The sequence below is a fragment of the Phasianus colchicus genome, chromosome 1, assembly GCF_987193195.1.
Source record: "Phasianus colchicus chromosome 1, bPhaCol1.hap1.1, whole genome shotgun sequence".
NCBI lineage: Eukaryota > Metazoa > Chordata > Aves > Galliformes > Phasianidae > Phasianus > Phasianus colchicus.
Window position 1 is genome coordinate 113759200 of NC_143436.1, and position 18054 is coordinate 113777253.

At 35.9% G+C, this 18054-nt stretch overlaps 1 protein-coding gene across 2 annotated transcripts in view; it reads right to left on the reverse strand.

The window, feature by feature from the left end:
• Positions 1 to 1229: 1229 nt before the first annotated feature.
• Positions 1230 to 18054, reverse strand: part of USP9X (ubiquitin specific peptidase 9 X-linked) — a 100118-nt gene continuing 83293 nt past the window's right edge. For both annotated transcript variants that reach the window (XM_031594584.2, XM_031594583.2), the window contains exons 36-45: positions 17500 to 17623; positions 16083 to 16308; positions 15401 to 15530; positions 12174 to 12359; positions 10277 to 10497; positions 8324 to 8412; positions 5568 to 5724; positions 4994 to 5206; positions 4444 to 4539; positions 1230 to 3021 (exon numbers count right to left, since the gene is read on the reverse strand). In XM_031594584.2, the coding sequence (XP_031450444.1) occupies positions 2887 to 3021; positions 4444 to 4539; positions 4994 to 5206; positions 5568 to 5724; positions 8324 to 8412; positions 10277 to 10497; positions 12174 to 12359; positions 15401 to 15530; positions 16083 to 16308; positions 17500 to 17623 (1577 nt within the window). In that variant the 3' untranslated portion in view covers positions 1230 to 2886. The remainder of the gene's footprint in view (positions 3022 to 4443; positions 4540 to 4993; positions 5207 to 5567; positions 5725 to 8323; positions 8413 to 10276; positions 10498 to 12173; positions 12360 to 15400; positions 15531 to 16082; positions 16309 to 17499; positions 17624 to 18054) is intronic.

Sequence of the window (18054 nt, forward strand, 5' to 3'; positions counted from 1 at the left end):
AACTAGTTACTAAACAACCACAATCCAATTGTACAGAGGGAGAAATTCTGCTTGGTAAGGTTACAGATTTCTCACTACATCAAGCTACACATTCACCACCATATAACATCACTTACGAACGTTCAGTTTCTATGCATTGGATGTTACATTGTCAGGAACATGAGCATTTGCTTTACTATTTATTGGCTTATTTGCGGAAGACCAAAGATTCCCTAAAAGCTGTCCTAAACAAACAGAAAACTGAAACTGGTGATGGGGGAATTCAATCTGTAGGCACTTTGAGGACTACTGCTTTAAAGTGTGCCGTCGACAATGAGGTACTGTGTGTCGCCAGAAAATGACCACTGCCAAAATGCTGCGACAGCCACATGCACATGAAACTTGTTGCTTGTACAATATTTGTTAAATACAATTTAAAATTGTTTTGCCCAGAGTGGGAAGAAAAAAAAAAAAAAAAAAGCATTGCACCTTTTACTGTAGCTGTTTAAAAGCAGCAGCTGCAACAGACAACATAGGCTATCCTTCTTCCAAGTCACAAAGACGCACCAAGTCCTCAGTTTGCCACCTGAAAAATGATTGCCGCTGCAGTCACCTTCCGTTCAGGGGCAGGGGTGTAGATGACTGAAAAAGTCACAGCCTTAAAATGTCACAGGTTTTACACGTCTCTACAATCATTGCACTATTAAAAGTGAACACATTTGGCAAGGCTGAACTAGAATATTATATATTTTACCTATATAGTAAAAAATACGTAATAATAATCACCTCTGAGATAGCTCGTTTAACAATTACTGGTCCAAATAAATAGGAACTATTTCAACATCAGTACTCAGGCCAGCAATTTTTGAGTTAAAACTTTCAAGAAGCGTTCCCAAACATAAATGGGAAAAAACTTTACCCAAATTTACTAAGTCCAGGTAAAATGGCATTACTAAAAAACTATGAAAAAATCTGAATTAAGTTGAGCACTGAGAAAACATGGAAGCATAAAAGTGATCGTTGCTACATAAGCATATTCTAAAATCTTCTGTGTCCCTAAAAATGCCTAAGAATGCGCCTGCGACTGAATTTTCCTTGGTTCATTTCAAAACTACAGACCTTTAATTAGATAAGCAGCTTTGTTTCTATCAACTCATTTGTAAAAAACACCATCAAGCTTGTGCTCATTAAATATATATATGTATATATAAAAACATACAAAAAGTACAAGATAAATCACATTAAGAAACTTTTACAGTGTAATTGTCCTGATTATTTTATTCTGATGGGCCAATTTTTTATTTTCTTTTTTTTTTTTGTGCACAGAAATCTCAATGTGACTGTTGTTCCAGAACTCAGCATAGTGCCACTGCACAGAATTCGCCTTTCTGTGCAGTCTATTTAAAAAAAAAAAAAAAGAACAACAAAAAAAATCAACACACACCACAGGACAAAACATTCTTCTTAAATCAAATTCTATTTGTGAATTCAGCAAAATAATTTCTATAAAATAAAACAGCAAAATATTTAAATAGTATAGGGTGGGCTGTATCTGTTTTGCAGGGGTATTTGGTTTTTAGACAGGTTCCAAAAAATTACACACATTCAAGTTACCAATTTTCATTTAAATACAGTATTTACTGATGCGTTTCTCGAAGTCTTTAAACAAATGTTTATTCTGGAATAGAGATACCTCAGAATTGTATTTGACTAACCAGTAGTTTCTCTTCTCATTAAACCCTGCTTCTAATGTTAAGATCTCCTGCATATGGATAAAGAGCTAAGACAATTCTCGCTTTCAAGTAGAACTGTGAACGAGCAGAAAACCAGCAAGTTAACTTGGTGCAGTGGCACTCACAAGTACTGTGTGATTTTGTTGACTTCCACTTCACTGGGATGCAGTAGAAGGAAAGTGTTAGAAGTTTATCTAATAAGCTCTACCAAAGAAACAAAACAAGCACACCAAATACAGTCTATTATGCTCCAGGCATCCTGGCATAGCAAATTTTTGCATATTTGTTTTAAATCTTTTAAATTCCTATTACTGAAAACTAAGTGTTCTTTATCCCACCCAGAGACAGAACTGTCAAACATCAGATGTGAGGAACATATGTGAAACTGAAAACCACTTGTCTGTTTGTCACATTTTCCCTCCCCATTTTATAGTCTAGGTGTAAGAAGAAAAAGTTCTGAGCGATACAGTTGTCACATTGGGACAACTGCTGTCACTTTTTTCCCCCCTCGTTGGCTACACTAACTTGGTGTGAAGCCATGCTAAATGTTACAGCATAACTATAGCTTCAAAGTGATTAACCTAATACCAGAATGAAAAAGGCAATGAAAAAAGATCTAGAAACAATGTTACATCACCAATTTTCCACATCAACCAAATAATTAAAAGTTTACCAGCCATTACGTTGCTCATAGTAAAATCGACTCCAGTGGCAAAGAATTAACATGAAACTATTTTTGTGGTTGACATGGATAGGCTTTTTCATAAAGGAGTTGATCCAACTGCCGTGAGGCAGGCAACACTGGTCGCAGAGCGCAGCAGATATATCAAGAAATTACTTTTTGTTTTTGTAGATCTGTGAGTCTCATCAAGACAAAAAAAATGTTTCTTGCTTAAGAATTAACAGTCAAACATTAATATACTATATACACCTTTGCCATTTACACATTAGCATCAGGCCATTTATTACAAAACACTATACACTTTCCACTGCAGGCGGGTTATATATTGACAGCAATTTTCTGCAGATAAGACAGTGAATAGACTCTCCACTCCATGTTGATTAGGAATAGTTTTTCTAGTTTTAAATATTAGCCAGACACAGAGAAAGGTTGGACTGTAAGGCCTGGGTGCACAGTCTTGATGGAGCAAGTTAATTGATTATGTGCATTTCACTAATCTTTTGTCTGAGGCGGGGAAACTTCTTCACTGCCTTCATAATTTTCTTGTGCTCGTTGGCCAGTTCGCTGAGGGTTGTTCATATGATGTGCTGCCGGGCCTGTATATGGCTGTCCATGCACATGGTTATTCTGGAACAAAGCATAAACATTTTAAAAGGACATTAAATCAAATCTGTTTACTAACCAGTTACTGGACTTTCACCTCTAGCTCCAAACTATTGAGAAGTATCACTGAGCACACCCAACACCTGGTGTGGCGGTATTTGCAGGAACATACACGACAGCGTCGTCGTTCCTCTGAATCACATCCTCCACTTACCTTTTTAATTAACACAGCGTAATTAGATTTTTAACTTGCAAAGATACAATGATGAATTAAACAGTCAGTTTAGCTTTTGACTAAAGAACATTTACATGCAAAGCAAAAGCAAGAAAAATGGACTGCCTGTGTGCTCTGGATATTGAACTGTGCACATACTTTATGAACAGATTCAATTGGTGTGCATGTTTTCCCTACGACAATGGAAAAAGCAGACCTGTATTTATGTAACATACATTGATGTATGGGAAAACTTTAATGTTACAGAATTGAATGAAATCTAGACCAGTCATTTTCTCCAGATGCTCTGTCCCAATTTAAAAAGCTATACACACACCTGGCAAATGAAAATACCTCATCTACCTATTGTTACACAGAGTTTAACCAACTGTGGAGAAATCAGAAACATGAATTAGAAATTGTGTGTGTTAGTGAAAAATGCCACCTATTGCAAGGAAGTGAACACATCACACAGGTAATGGTGGGGTTACAGTACGTGTCTGAACTCAGGAGCTCAGAAGGGAGTGGGAAAATCCGCACAACTTACCAACTGCTCTGCTGAGAACACCAAGTAAGGAAAGCAAGATGGAGGGAAAATGGGTTTGGGCAGGAGAGGAAATTAAATTAGCAGATTCAGAAGAAATAAAATTAATCGGAATAAGAAAAAGGGAAACTAAGTAGGGGACCTACTAATTTAGTCAGTCAAAATATCTGGTAAAGATTTCTTTTAGATCTGTCTCTCCACTAAAAGTTTAACTAAGCAGCCATTTAGCCTAAAACAAATTTACATGTTGTATGTACTTAAAATTTGGAGATCGATGTTCATCGCACAAGTTACACACAGCAAAGATATCCACTTTTATGAAAGCCTTATAATCAACTCTAACCCAAAATCAGGCCTTGAGCTTGATTTTGAATTTCAAAAACGAGAAAGCAACTCACAAAATATCAACACAAACAAATACCAAAATCTAATTTCATATGCACAAGCCTGGGATGACATCTGTCCCCCTGCTGTTTCTATGGATGATTAATCTCCGATCTGGTAACATTAAAATTCTCTCATGAAAGTGATGGGGACACTGTTCCTGGCAAAATGAATCTGAATCTTTATTTCTCCAGTGGTGATATTTGATAGTAACATGCTTCTGGCTAAACACCTGTAATGAGAGTTACCGTGAATGCTAACGTTAAAAGCTAACCCAGGGCTTGAGTAATTCTTAAGCTTTTACCTGTTGATACTGGGAACCAGGTGAATGGGGATACAGTGGTGCATCTTCAGGTGGAGAAGACTCATGTTCATCTGGAGCATCAGGATCATCTGGTTCCTGAAGTTTTAAAAAACATTCATTTACTCAAGTAAAACACATTAAGATTATTCTATTCAGAACCAATGCTTTGTGCAAGCCATCCTTTCAGGCATGCTCTAAGAAAAAACACTCCCCCACCCCCAGTGTCACCTGTAGCTTGTATCTATACAAATGATATAATATGTATATATAATATATAATAATTTGTATTAGGGTTATTATGTATTTGTATTAAAATCCCACCTATCAACATAGTACTGGAAAAATAGACTTTTTAATCACTCGTAGTCTACTTCAAACAATCAATTTCAATTCTAGACTAATTCTTTAACTGACGGATGTCTGTAAAACCAGTAATAGAGGTGGATAAAAACATGAATACATAACTAAAGCTAACAAAACTCCTTATCAATCACTTATTTATAGACATATTTACTCCAAATTTTTAACCCATGTTGAAATAATTCTTTACCTCCTCTGGGCAGAGTTCACAAGCTTTTGCAAGAGTCATTCTAGCACTGTGTGATCTCTCTAGGAAGTAGCCATTTGATGTTTCATTGCTTTGTATAGGTGGAGACCAATTATTATAGGTGTATTGGGGATTGCCAGTGTATGGTCTACGCTCAAGCTCATCTCCAAGCCATTCTACTGCCCAGGTCCATTTTCTCTTCAAATCTCCGTTACTCTGCAGATACAAAGTTAGCATTTAGAAATTATTTTCTCTGTACTTCAAGAGAGGAATACTTCTGCCTTTCAAGAGAGCAGACCACCAACTTATATGCTGTTGTTCCAAAGACTCTTTTTTTTCCACACGATATAAGCTTCAAAACTGAAATGAAGTATAAGAGGATCTGCAGTTGCATCACATGAAGACAAGTATAATCAAATCACTCTGAATTCAATATACTGACAATCAGTCAGTGTATCAGAAGGTTTACATGAGTTTTACTTGAAGGCCATAATTTTGTCAAGCCAGTGAAAACTGAATATATTTTTAAACAGACAACAGGAAAAAAGCAGCAGCAAGAGACAACAAAATTTATTACCTGAAGGATCTGGTAGGCTACAGGGCAGTTGCTGAAGAGGGCTACCATGCATTTTATACACTGGTAAGCTCTTTTCTGATAATGGTTCTTGGAGCGTTGAATGGTGTCAAATAGTCCATCCCTGTCATCTGGGATTCCCTTAAGTGCATTGTGAATCCTACAAAAATATTCCAGTGTTAGAAATCTTCACTTACAGTGTAATTATCAAAGGGGTAAATCATATTATGAATATTCTAATTTTTGAAATTAGGAGACTAACTTGATCGGTTGCATACAGAATGTACAATTTCAGCAAGTATTTGGTAATGTTTAAGCCAGTCAACAGTTTAAGCTCTTTGAATAAAATAAAACCAATCACAACAGTGATTCTTTTTTGTATTGTTGATTTTTTTTTTTTTAATATAAACTGCATTTACAAAACTGTATTTTTAAATTCATTATGTTCTTACAGAGTTGGAACAGTTAAATCCTTGACAGAAGAACTATGTTACAGATCTTCAAGATAAAGCCTTTTAGATGCAGCTCCTCTGAAGAGAAGTGAATGGTATACATGCAAGTGCATAAGGGACTTAGACAATCATTGAAACCAAACACACATTCTCTGCCTTCTACTCTTTAGGGAGCAGATAAAGGAATTAACTGACACACTCAGTTCTTGCACTATTTCCCAATTCACTTACTTTTGGTTTTGAAAAAAACACTGGAGGAGAACACAGAACCTAGGCTGTTAAAATCTCTAAGAGCTACATTCACTGTAGGACAAACTATTTTGTTTGTCCTCTTTCCTGTTCATTTCTGACAACAATCAGCAAATAGTCTCCAGGCAGCTGACAACCTAGGCCTCACTCCATGAAGTGCACTGCATTGCTCTAGCACGTGTAGTGATGTGCAACAAAGCCAATGATGGGACTAGAAAAGCGTTATGTAGAAAAGCTGAGGGAACTGGGACTGCAGGAGGAAGCTTAGGGAAGACTTCATTGCTCTTCAATCAGACCACAGCAAGGGGAGTGTGGGCTTCTTTTCTGAGGTGACAAGTGATCTTGAAGATCTTTTCCAACCTATATGATTCTTCTCTATTCAGTTCTATGATTCATCAAGAAAGTAAAATGAGCTTTGGTTGATTTAATGTAATGGCACATGGTAATACTATTATCCCCAAACTGGGGCACTGACTTGTCAAATCACGATGCCAAAGAATGGCAGCAGCCATCCCAATAAGAAAATACAAGAAGCACTGAAGGATGCACACTGTTAAAAAACATATGATTCTAATTTCCTGGAAGTTATATGAGATTACTATTTATTATGGACAGTTACACTATTCTTTTTTTTGTTGTTTAATGACAGCAATAAATCAGAAGATGACTGCAGTTGGACACTTTATGTTCCTCTGCTGAAGCCTAGCATGAATCCAATGAATGCTGTTATTCTTGAGACTACAGTCTTGAATACAAAATGATGTATATCTTCAAGTATAGTGAAAGCTACACCACATTTAACCTCCTTCATATCTTCATTATTTCAAACATAGTACTATTCTAAAAAGCTTGCTTGTCACCTACATTTTCACCATAGTATGTTTTCTTTTACTTCACACTTTCTAAAATATGCCCATCCTCCAGCATTCTGTGGACTTTGGACAGGACATCTGCTTAGAAGGAAGTACATCTAAACAAACCGCTTTATATTTGCATTACATACATATGCAAACATGAAAAGCCCGCATACGATAGGTACTCTCATCCCTTACCTTAAGAGTAATTCCAATAAGGAAAATGAAGAAACCCCTCCCCCCTAGCTTTCAGGATTTGGAGTGTGGTAAGCCAGATTACCACCTTCTCTCTGAATATCTTCTAGAGTAAGGCTAGGCAACTGTTGAAATCCTGAGAGTAGTCTACATCTACAGGGACGTATTTATGAGTTCACTCCAACAATTTCACTGTGCAGACAGTTTTAAAATCAAGCGTGCTCTTACTCAAAATATTTAAAATACGCATGGGACATGGTTGCAAATTATTTAGTAAATCCAGTATTGCCAATATTCATCAAATATGAAACAGTGAAATTTTGAATATTTTGAGTACAACACTGATTACATTTATTTTGTGCTACCTCACCTATTGCTGTGTAAAACTTCTGAGGAATTAACCTCTATGTATTCTCTCAGACAGTCAGTATTTGTAATAATTACATTTTCCTAATCTCACCTTTCATAAGCCTCATTCCCTTGACATGAAAATTTGGTTTGAAACTGGGTGAATATTTATTATTTTAAAAGATAAAATTCTATTGAAATGATATCACACAAAATATTCCCATCTATGAAATCTGCTTTTCTCCCAGGTTCACACTTCATCCATGCCTTAGTATCATTCCTATGATTGCTACGTGTATTAGCGAGGCCAGGATATCACTGAATCCTCATAAAATTAGATGCTTGCAGGAATCAGTCTAAGCAAACATAGTAAACATGAGTATGTTTAGCCTAACTGGCACATTAGTAAAATTCTCCTCTGTATGAAAAACCTTGAATTTATAGGACTGAGTTGCAAATTCCTTAATAGTAAAAAAGAAAGGTTAAAAAAATATAGATTCAAGTTGTCTTGAAATTTGTAATAAAAGGGAAAAAATGCTTTTTATTCCCTGTATTTTGTTCCAAAACTAACCTCTTGAAAGGATCAGCAGCAGAATCACGGGGGAACAGGCCAAACCAAACACAGTGGTAACAAATGATAAAAAGATAGGTAACTACAAACCTGTGAGTTTGCCAAGAATCCTCAATTAATAGGATTTGCAGAAGCAGATCCAAGTAAGGTCGAAGCTCATATGTGTATGAATATGCAACCTTAAGAAGTAAAAATGCAGAGAAAACAAGAAAGCATTCTTCAAAGTATGTAGATTACATAGAGCAATACAAGAATACAATTCATTGGAAGTGAATTTTATGGTAAAGTAAGGGATATTTTTAGATGCAGAGCATGCTATTATTACTTTAAATGCTGGTAACATCAGATTTTTTTCTAAATTAATGGTAGGTTTTATAAAGAAGTGTTTCATCATGAATTTCTAACACAACTGAAGTGCCAGGCATGATATGCAGAGAAGTTATCTTCAAAAGTACCTTTAGAAAAGTAAAATTACAAAATAGTATTTTCCACTGATATTGTTACTTCTAGTCAGTATGTTCAAGGTTATACTAAATTGGAAAATACATGGCTAAGTAAAACATCAGTAAATTGACTTTCACTTTTTTTTTTTTTCCCAAGTGCCAAACAGAAGGATGCAGAAAAACTTCATGTTTACATAGAAAAAGCTAGCTTTTAACTAGCTAAAGTTGAAACAAACTTTATTCAGAGTGGAAGAGTGTGATTAACCTTACAGAAATTACGAAGGAAAAACAAAGCAGTTCCAAACAATGATTATTTCCTGAGCCTGAAACCAAGTACGTCTTGCAGACTTGCAAAAGAAACACCTTACATGCAGAGTCAAAATAAATAAAAGGGAAAAGATTTTATAAAATATCCCAAAGTTTGATGCTAACGAAACAAGCTGTTATATGGATTATATATTGAAAATGAACAAATTGCACTTAGAGATCAACCTTCTCTACTTCTTTCATAGAGTGGCTTGGGTTAGGAGGCACCATAGAGCCCATTCAGTTCCAACCTCCCTGCCATGGAGGGATCAGGTTGTCTGAAGCTCCATCCACAGAGTGGCTGAACAATTCCCAGGTAAGTCATTCGCACCTACTCTGGACAACCTGTTCTACTGCCTCACCATCCCCACAGTTTCCTCTTAATATCTACTCTAAACTTACCCTCTTTTAGCTTAAAAGCAATAGATCATGTCTATCACTGCACTGTTCTTGTAGGCCCCCTTTAGATACTGGAAGGCTGCTCTAAGGTCTTCCCAGAGCCTTCTCTTCTCTAGGCGGAATAACCCCAACTCTCTTAGCCTGCCTTCACAAGAGAGGTGATCCAACACTGATTATCTCTGTGGCCCTCCTCTGGACCCAATCCAATGGGTCCATACCATTCACTCTGCTGGCCACCTCTCTTCTGACTGAACCTAGGATATCTTTCATCACCTGGGCTGCAAACACAAACTGCTGGCTCATGCTGAGCTTCTCATCCACCAGTACTCCCAAGCCCTCCCACAGGGCTGCTCTCAATCCATTCATTCCCTAATCTACTTATATCTGAGATTGCCCCAACCCAAGTGCAGCATATTGCACTTGGCCTTATTAAACCATATTATGATCCTGTGGGTGCATTTCTCAAATCTATCTAGGTTCTTCTGGATGGCATCCATTCCCTATGGAGTATCCACATGCACCATTCAGCTTGCTGTCATCCACATGTCTGCTGAGCATGCACTCAATCCAACTCTGTCCATGTCTCCTATTGCAATATTAAGTACTATCAGTCCTAATACAGACCCCCAAGGGGCAAACACAGAGCCCTGAGCCTTGTGCTCCTAACTCAAAAATGTTTATTGCTCTCCTAAATTTATAAAAGGACTTCTCATAATACTACACTATGATGCATACACACAAGAGTAAGAACAGTGATAAAAGATACCACCTTAAGGAACATTTATTTACCAAGCACCTGTTCAGTATTCAATTAGATAAGAGTCTCATATATAAATACAGTATCTTACATCATACACACTCGCATGCTCAACCTTATTCTAACATTTGTTTTTACCTGCCAGAGAAGTTCACTTAGTACAGTGGAAGAGAACTGAGGATTCTCCCAACAGCAGAAACGAAGCAATTTGATGGTCTCTTCAGAATTGCTGCAATCTTCAATAATTTTCTTCACATAACTGGTTCTCACAAACAAAATGTCTGCTACGTTCTGCTGAAGTGCCATTATTGGTTGAGACAAATTAGGATCACCGTAGGGATTGGTAAGCGGAGGATTACCTGCAACAAGCAGTTATTCTAGATGAAAAGGTACCAGAATCCTTTCTGTGTGTAAACAACAAAATCTAAGTCGCTGTAACTAATCAGTAAACAACAGAAAGGAAAAAAAAAAAAAGCAAAACACACAACAATCAATTTGCTTTGAAACAAGCAATGGTATGAAATAACTTTCTAATTGCAAAGCTGGACTCTTGCTGACTAAGATAAAGCTGCTACTCTCTGATAAAGTTATACTGTGACAACCAAAGCAGAATAGCTGAAGACAGATTCATATGCAAGAGGAGGAATTGCTGGAAGTTTTCTCAGCGAAAACCTCTTACTTCAGAATCTGCTTCCAGGCTCGTATAATACACTCCAAATCCATCAAATCTAAGGACACGTTAAATCTACTATAGGAACAGCTGGTAGAAAACTCCAGTCTGAATCTCTAGAGTGTAGATAGAATAATGTTCTTGAAAAAATCAGAATTAACACAGCTTCTTCAGTAGTGTTAATTTTGTACAAGGAAACACTGTTGATTTGCTCCTGATGTTTCTTGATGTAGCAGTGTTCAATTTTTAGTTATTGAAGATGATTAGAAGTCCGAAGGAGAACTTTCCTAGCTTGTTATGCTAAATAAAAAAATAAATTAGCTCTGCAAATAGTAATCATAATTAATAGTCATAATAACATTCACACAAAACACATTTTTAGTATATTGTGAATACAGTGAATATATGATTCATTTTCAAAAGCAGAATATCTTCTTGCTGTTATCATCAAATAATATACTGGAAATAAAACCAAATCGAAGTTACCAAATGGTTCTGCAGCTTATTATAGCACAGTACAATGTTCACTTCATTAATTCTTACTATGGCACATTCTAGCCTATTGACTTTACTGCCTGACACATTGAGCTGTAATGAGTTTATCACTGAATAGCTTCTCTAGAGATTCCTAATTAGGTTTTCTAAAATATACTTAATATAGAACACATACATATACGGGTTATAAGACAAGCTATAAAATTCACCTAGCCCAGTATTCTGTCACCATTTCTCAAAAGTAACTGCAAAGTGTCTTCAATCAGTGAGGATATTAATGATTTATTCTATGATAATTTCTAGCTGATTCATTTGTAAATGAAAGTGCTGGATTCTATTTGTCTTTCAGACTGCAAATGAGCACCAAGTGAACTTTCAAGAGCTATCCAAAACGACCTCTCTTCTCCAATAACCACTCAGCTACTTCAGAGCCTAGTACAGTTTTTTCCGTGCACAGATTACTCTGTCCTGGTAATGTGAAAGTCATTTATTATTTCATTTCCTACTCAGAACTGAAAGATCTTTATGCATGTCTTTGCGATCAGTTTAAGCTATTGTAAAATCTGTAATATTTTGCATCAACAGGTAACTACTTCACTATCTGTTTTCTTCTATCTTTATTTAATAAGCCACAAAGTACAAACTCTAGAACTGATTTTTGTTTTACATGTTTTTAAGTATGTCAGTATCAAATCAATTTTGTGTACCAAAAAAAAAAAAAGATTTCTGTCTTCAAATGAAAGGAGCTGCTAAACACAGAAGGCAGGCATTTTTTCAACTAATTCATTGTCTACATAATAACAAAAGGTGCACAAAATACATTTACTGATATATCCAATTAATCTATGGAAAATGTAAAATTCACTATACCATTGATAGAAGACTGCATCCGCGATGACACGTTGCAACATCGGATCAGTTGTGACACAACAGTGTACAGCTTCCCCAGTTCAGCATACTGGTACTTAATTGGAGGGCCCGGACCTTCATCCAGAGCCACAAGCATGAAGGTTGCAGGAACATTTAGTTTCAGAAGTTGTGTCTTCTCTGCTACACCTACAGAGTGAAAATTTGTTTCTTATTTCTAGCACTGACAATACATTTTTCAGAAAAAAATACTACGCAATTGGTAACTTCTCAATTACTGGGTTTTATTGTAGTTATTAGGTATTCTGGAAAAGAAAATCAGTAAAATGTACACAAAATTATCTTCAGTATGTTTTTCTTCAGCTGAACTAGAGTTGTAAATGACAACAATTTCTGAACAGTACTCATTAGCACTTGAGTAACTAGCATTTGTGCTTATTTTGGGACAAAAAATAGTGTTTCTTTTTATTTTTTTTCCCCAGAGGTGATCATTACGTGGCTCAGGAGTAGATGAAGACCCCCACAGTATATTTTGTGATTGTTCCATTATGCCATAGATGCATCAGTTACAAATTTAAGACATCTCCAACTGCGTCATACTACACAGTAAATGAAAAAAAGCATGACAAAAATCAATTTGAGACAAAACAAAAATGAAAAAATCCGCAACACCGATCAATAATCCAACTAACTCAAACATCAGTTGGTTTCACTTCAAAGGTGCCTTGCAAATACCTACCATTACATCTGGTATATGTCCCTTCTGATCTTGTATACTGTTTCTCAGTTTGGCTGTAAGTCATGATTTCTCACACATTCACAAAATTTTTTCTTATTTTAAAACAACTGAATCTTACCTATCATCCCTGTAATAAGAGGAAGGAATTCAGAGAGCACCTTATTAGAGCTCTCTTACAGTACTTTTTTAGTTACGTTAGCTTCATAGTTACATTCTTTATAGAAAGGGCCTCTCTTGCTTGAATTAATCTCTCAAAACAGGCAATCTTATTCACAGTACTTAAGAGCGTAGCAGGAAGGATGTACTGTAGCTTTTGGTGAGTACACACTCTGCATCCATACAGATGCCATCAGCTTGTACACTGTACAAGCACAACTGGCTGACTCAAATTGCTTAATATTTCCATGTTTATCTTTGTGGGGTTTCAAATGCACAGTATGACAAAAAAATTCAGAAAAAAATAAGTCAAAGCAGAAGAATCCCATCTCTTTTCTATAACGACATTAAGTCCAGTCATGGTGGAATATCTGCCTAACAGAAAGATTTATCAAAATAACATACAGTACAGGTGAAACTGAAATGATTACCTAGAGTTACACTGCAGATATAAAATTTAATTCCTTTTGTGAAGGTAGACAGTTTTAAAGAACTTCCAAAACTTTGTGTGTTTTGAGTTTGGACTGATACACTTGTTTAACATTTTAGGCACAAAGGAATCCAACAAAAACTCAGACTTGTAGCCTGTATGGGGTGATAACCAGCAACGGTTGAGCTGCTCAATATATATTGTAAAACGTTGTAGAATTCCCAAGGGAACCATCTTCTGACTTCATACTGCTTCACAAAAGATGAGAAAATTTTATATTTGAATACAAGGAAGAGTCCAGACTACTACTATGGAGTAGTACTGTATCTTTTGTAGAAAATGCTGCACAGAAAGACACTTTGTTGCATAGGCTACCACATGAGAAATGGCCCCTGACAGAAAATCCAAGTAACTGGGAAAAGTAAGAACAGTTTAGTGAGAAATTTACTCAGTCAGAAACTATGATTACCCTCAATCTGGAAGTGCAGAAGCAATTTTTTATTCATTCAATTTGCATTTTACTCCTCTTAATTGCTCTTCCTGAGAGTAAAAGTATGAAGCACAATGTTTTAACCCACTTGAGAAACAGTTTATCATTGATTTTCAGTGTGAGGGTAATGCTACATGAAAGCACGATACAGATGTTCACATTAATGTGAATGGAGCTGATTCAGTTCAACAGCAAGAATTACCTTCGGTTATAATTGTTACTTCAGATATTATTTTATCAAGTTATTAGCACACACGCTAATGACTTTCTTCTGGGCAAAGAACAAACACAATCCAGAATTTAAGTGGGTTTTTTGTTTGTTTGTTTTCATACTTTTAAAATTGTATCTATTACTATTTTTGTAGTGCTGGATAAAATTAAGACCCATAGCAAAAATGGTTGATGCTGCAGAGGCCATAGCCAGCATTTCACATCTACTGCTCCAAAACTGACAGTCACCTCATGTCAGTAGTATTACAGCATGTGTGTGACGGATGAATCTTAAATACAGCACCTGCAAATATAGAGAAGTCCTACCAGCCTTGCATTCTAAGCTAAACTTAAAAGAACTTAATGGGAGATCACACTCAATTCCTAATTTGATCTTTCATCAGTAAGTTTAGGACACTAGTGTTTAGGAAAAGAATCACTTTTCCAAGTTTGGGAGAATTTCACTTAAGCCTTCCTATATTGCAAAAACACTCTCTTTTCTTGCCAATGTTTATCTTGGACGAATGACAATATTTGATAAACTTACAGTGGAATTTCCTGATTTTTGCATTCTTTTACCTCATATGATGCTTTGGTGAAAGCATTCTGGCAAGCAATGATGCCTTAAGAACAGACATAGAGCTATTTCCTCAGCCTCCCAAAGAGGTTTTAAAGGGAAAGAGTGTTGTAGAGCTAATGTTTTGCGTTTGTAGCTGTGAAATTCCTGCTTGAACTAAACTGAAATTAACGCTGAAAGGGTACAACTGGAACACACAGACAAAACATGACCAGCTGCATTACTCTACTTTAAGGAAAAACCATCTTTTTGTTTTCTGAACTTCCACCTTTCTGAACTTCTTCAGACCAAAAACATCAAGACTCCCACATACTTCCTGACCTCCCTGCAAAAGAGGTCTGCATGAAGAATAATTTATCTTCCCGTATTTTCATCCCCACAAGAACTCAGAAGGACAGCTTCATAGATATAAGCTTCTTATGTTGTCTTCCTGCAATCTTCAGAAGGATAAGCCTCAAAACCCAAACTGGAGGAGCAAAGATTCTCTAGAAAGCATTCACATGACTTAATTAATCTTAACAATCTGCCTGAAACTGAAAAACTGGATCCTCATGCGCTTACTTGGAAATCTAAAACATTAATAAAAAAACATTACACTGCATCAGTATAGTGCATATAATTGGCTTACCTAGGTTGGCATACATCACAAACAGATTGAAATACTGCTGCAAATGCCGCCCATGTTCAGATACTTCCCTTCGAAGAAGATTTAGTACCGCTCTCAGTAAGTGATCACTTAAACTTAAGTTATCATAAGCCTATAAAAGAAAGTTGTACTGTTAATTGTTGAACCTGTTACTTATTTAGTTTATACTTTCTACGATGACAGAAAATGTGAACCCGCTAGTATCTTAGTATTATACAGAGAATAACACTTGCTACACTAAATATCAGACATGCCTGAGAAATTATGCACACACAAGTTTTTAACTGAATTTTTTCTTCCATGGCAGCCAGGTTTGAATACTCTGAAAAACTCCTACATGTCTTTTTTAAAATTCTAAATGGAAAACAAAGGTTCACTTCCTTTCACACTATCTAATTACCTACTTTTATTTTGTAGTGTCATACTTCTAAGTAAATTCAAAGTTCTCACTACTTAGTCTTGACAGAGATTTAAAAATGATGTGAAACCGAACCCCTCTGACAGCAACTCTCACAAAATTGGTCAAGTAATGTCAAGTAGTGCAAAACAGGCTTTTGTACAGGGTTTACAGTATTTTTGTAAACACCTACTCCTGAATTAACTTTATATTACATGCTATTAATGAAGATAAGAATACATTTCCAAATATTTTCATATTAAATACCTGACTGGAAGGTCCAGGAGAGGCAAAAGGTGAAGGACATGGTCCATCTTGCAACGAAAAATGTGCAATAAATACGATAAGTTTTGCAAATGCACCCCTCACTTCAGCACTAGGGCATTCCAAAAGGTACTCAGAGAAGCGGTTTGAAACATTAAAAAGGACATTGTGTGCAAACCAAAAGCGTACATTCTTGCTGTGACGGAGAAGAATGCATAATGCATCATACCTGAAACAGAAGATGATACAGGTTAGAGACACTAATTGACAGCCATATTTTTTTTTAATAGAACTTGAAAATATACTTTAAAGGTGATCCCCACATATTTTTGCTCACAAAGTGTTTACAGTCAGATGAATGAGTTACAATCACAGATGATTCTGAAAAACCAAAATACTTTGAATTAAAAAAAACCTCCAGTATTAAGCTGTTGTTATGGATAGTAGAAGTAAAACCACAACAAAAGAATTACATTCCCTGACCTCCCATCTACTACTAAATGCAGTCCTAAATAGGTAGCTCTCATTTCCTCTGTATTCAGACTGGGGGAGAGGCTGAGCAGCAAAACATACATAAGCTATGTATAAGACTACAAACTAAATACATAACATGTTAGGAATTCACATTCTCATTTAGAGAAAATTTAAAAAAAAAAAAACACAGTAAAGTGCCTGTTTTGGAGAGGACTCGTGACTGCTGTCCTCTCAGCAGCAATATTTCAATGCCTCTTGATCTCTTAAAATAACAGGTATAACAGTTTTGAAAGTTGCTGTTAGAGAAAAAAGTGAGGCACATGTTTGCCACATAGTGAAGAACTACTTTATAGCTGTTGGTAAACAAATACGAGATTTTCTTCCTAGTTCTAACAGTACCCACGTTCCTCTCCCCAGAACAAACTAACAGTTTAAAGACAACTAAAATGCTGTTGTAAAACTGGACCGTTAGTTATACTACACACAGATTTGAATTACAGGCCTCATAGCAATGTATATAAGCGGATATATGGAATCTATAGTTTTAGAATCTGAAAGTAACAGTTTTAGAAAACAAATAAAAGCTTCATAACTGGGTTGAAAATAGTTCTGTTTAAAATTAAGTGAACTACGAACAAGATTCTGAATTCATATTAGAATATATAACTTATTAATTTCACTCTAAAAATATAGAATCTAATGACAAAAGCAGACAAAAGGGCAGATTTAAACTCTGTTTAAAAATGAATTTTAAAGCAGTTCAGCTCAGTAGCTTATTTTAAGGCTCAGTTCCCTCCCAGTATTTTCTCTTTTTTCCCCACATATTTGGGAGAGGGGCAGAAAACAGGATGGACCACTGACACTTCACTGTCATATGCACACAAACTATGATCTTTCAAAAGACATTGAACTTCCAGAACTGTAGTTGTGTGAAAAGACAAGATACCAATCACTAGCTGGGCCACGGACTATTTTCTTTGTATGAAATCCTGTGGTGAAGAGAAATCTAGCAGCAAGTTGAATGCTAATCATAGTTATTTCTTCTGCTTCTGGCAACAGATGATCTTGTCCTAAAGAAAAAACAGAATACTCACATGTAAACAAAGTAAAGGTAATTTAGTTTTAATACTTCAACTGATTCACAATTGGTATTTTGTCCGACATCATGTTCAAATTTTAAAAGGAAACATCAAAATTTCTGTTCTATTTGAAAATGTAAGCTTTAAGATCAGCATATGTTAAACCTACCATTACAGGTTACAGATGCTTACCAATCATTCAGCATTTCACTTGTCAGAACTATCTTCAGCAGAAAGTCCCGTAGACTTAAGTATTTTAACATAACTTAGTATATAAACTAAGCAGTATTTACTACATACTCTGGCATGTTATCACTGATGACCAACTCAACAACAGATGTCTAACTGCAGAAGTCCAGAAACAGCGAAAGCAGAATGTGCAAAGTTGTCCTCGACTAAACAAATTCTTGACAACGCAATCA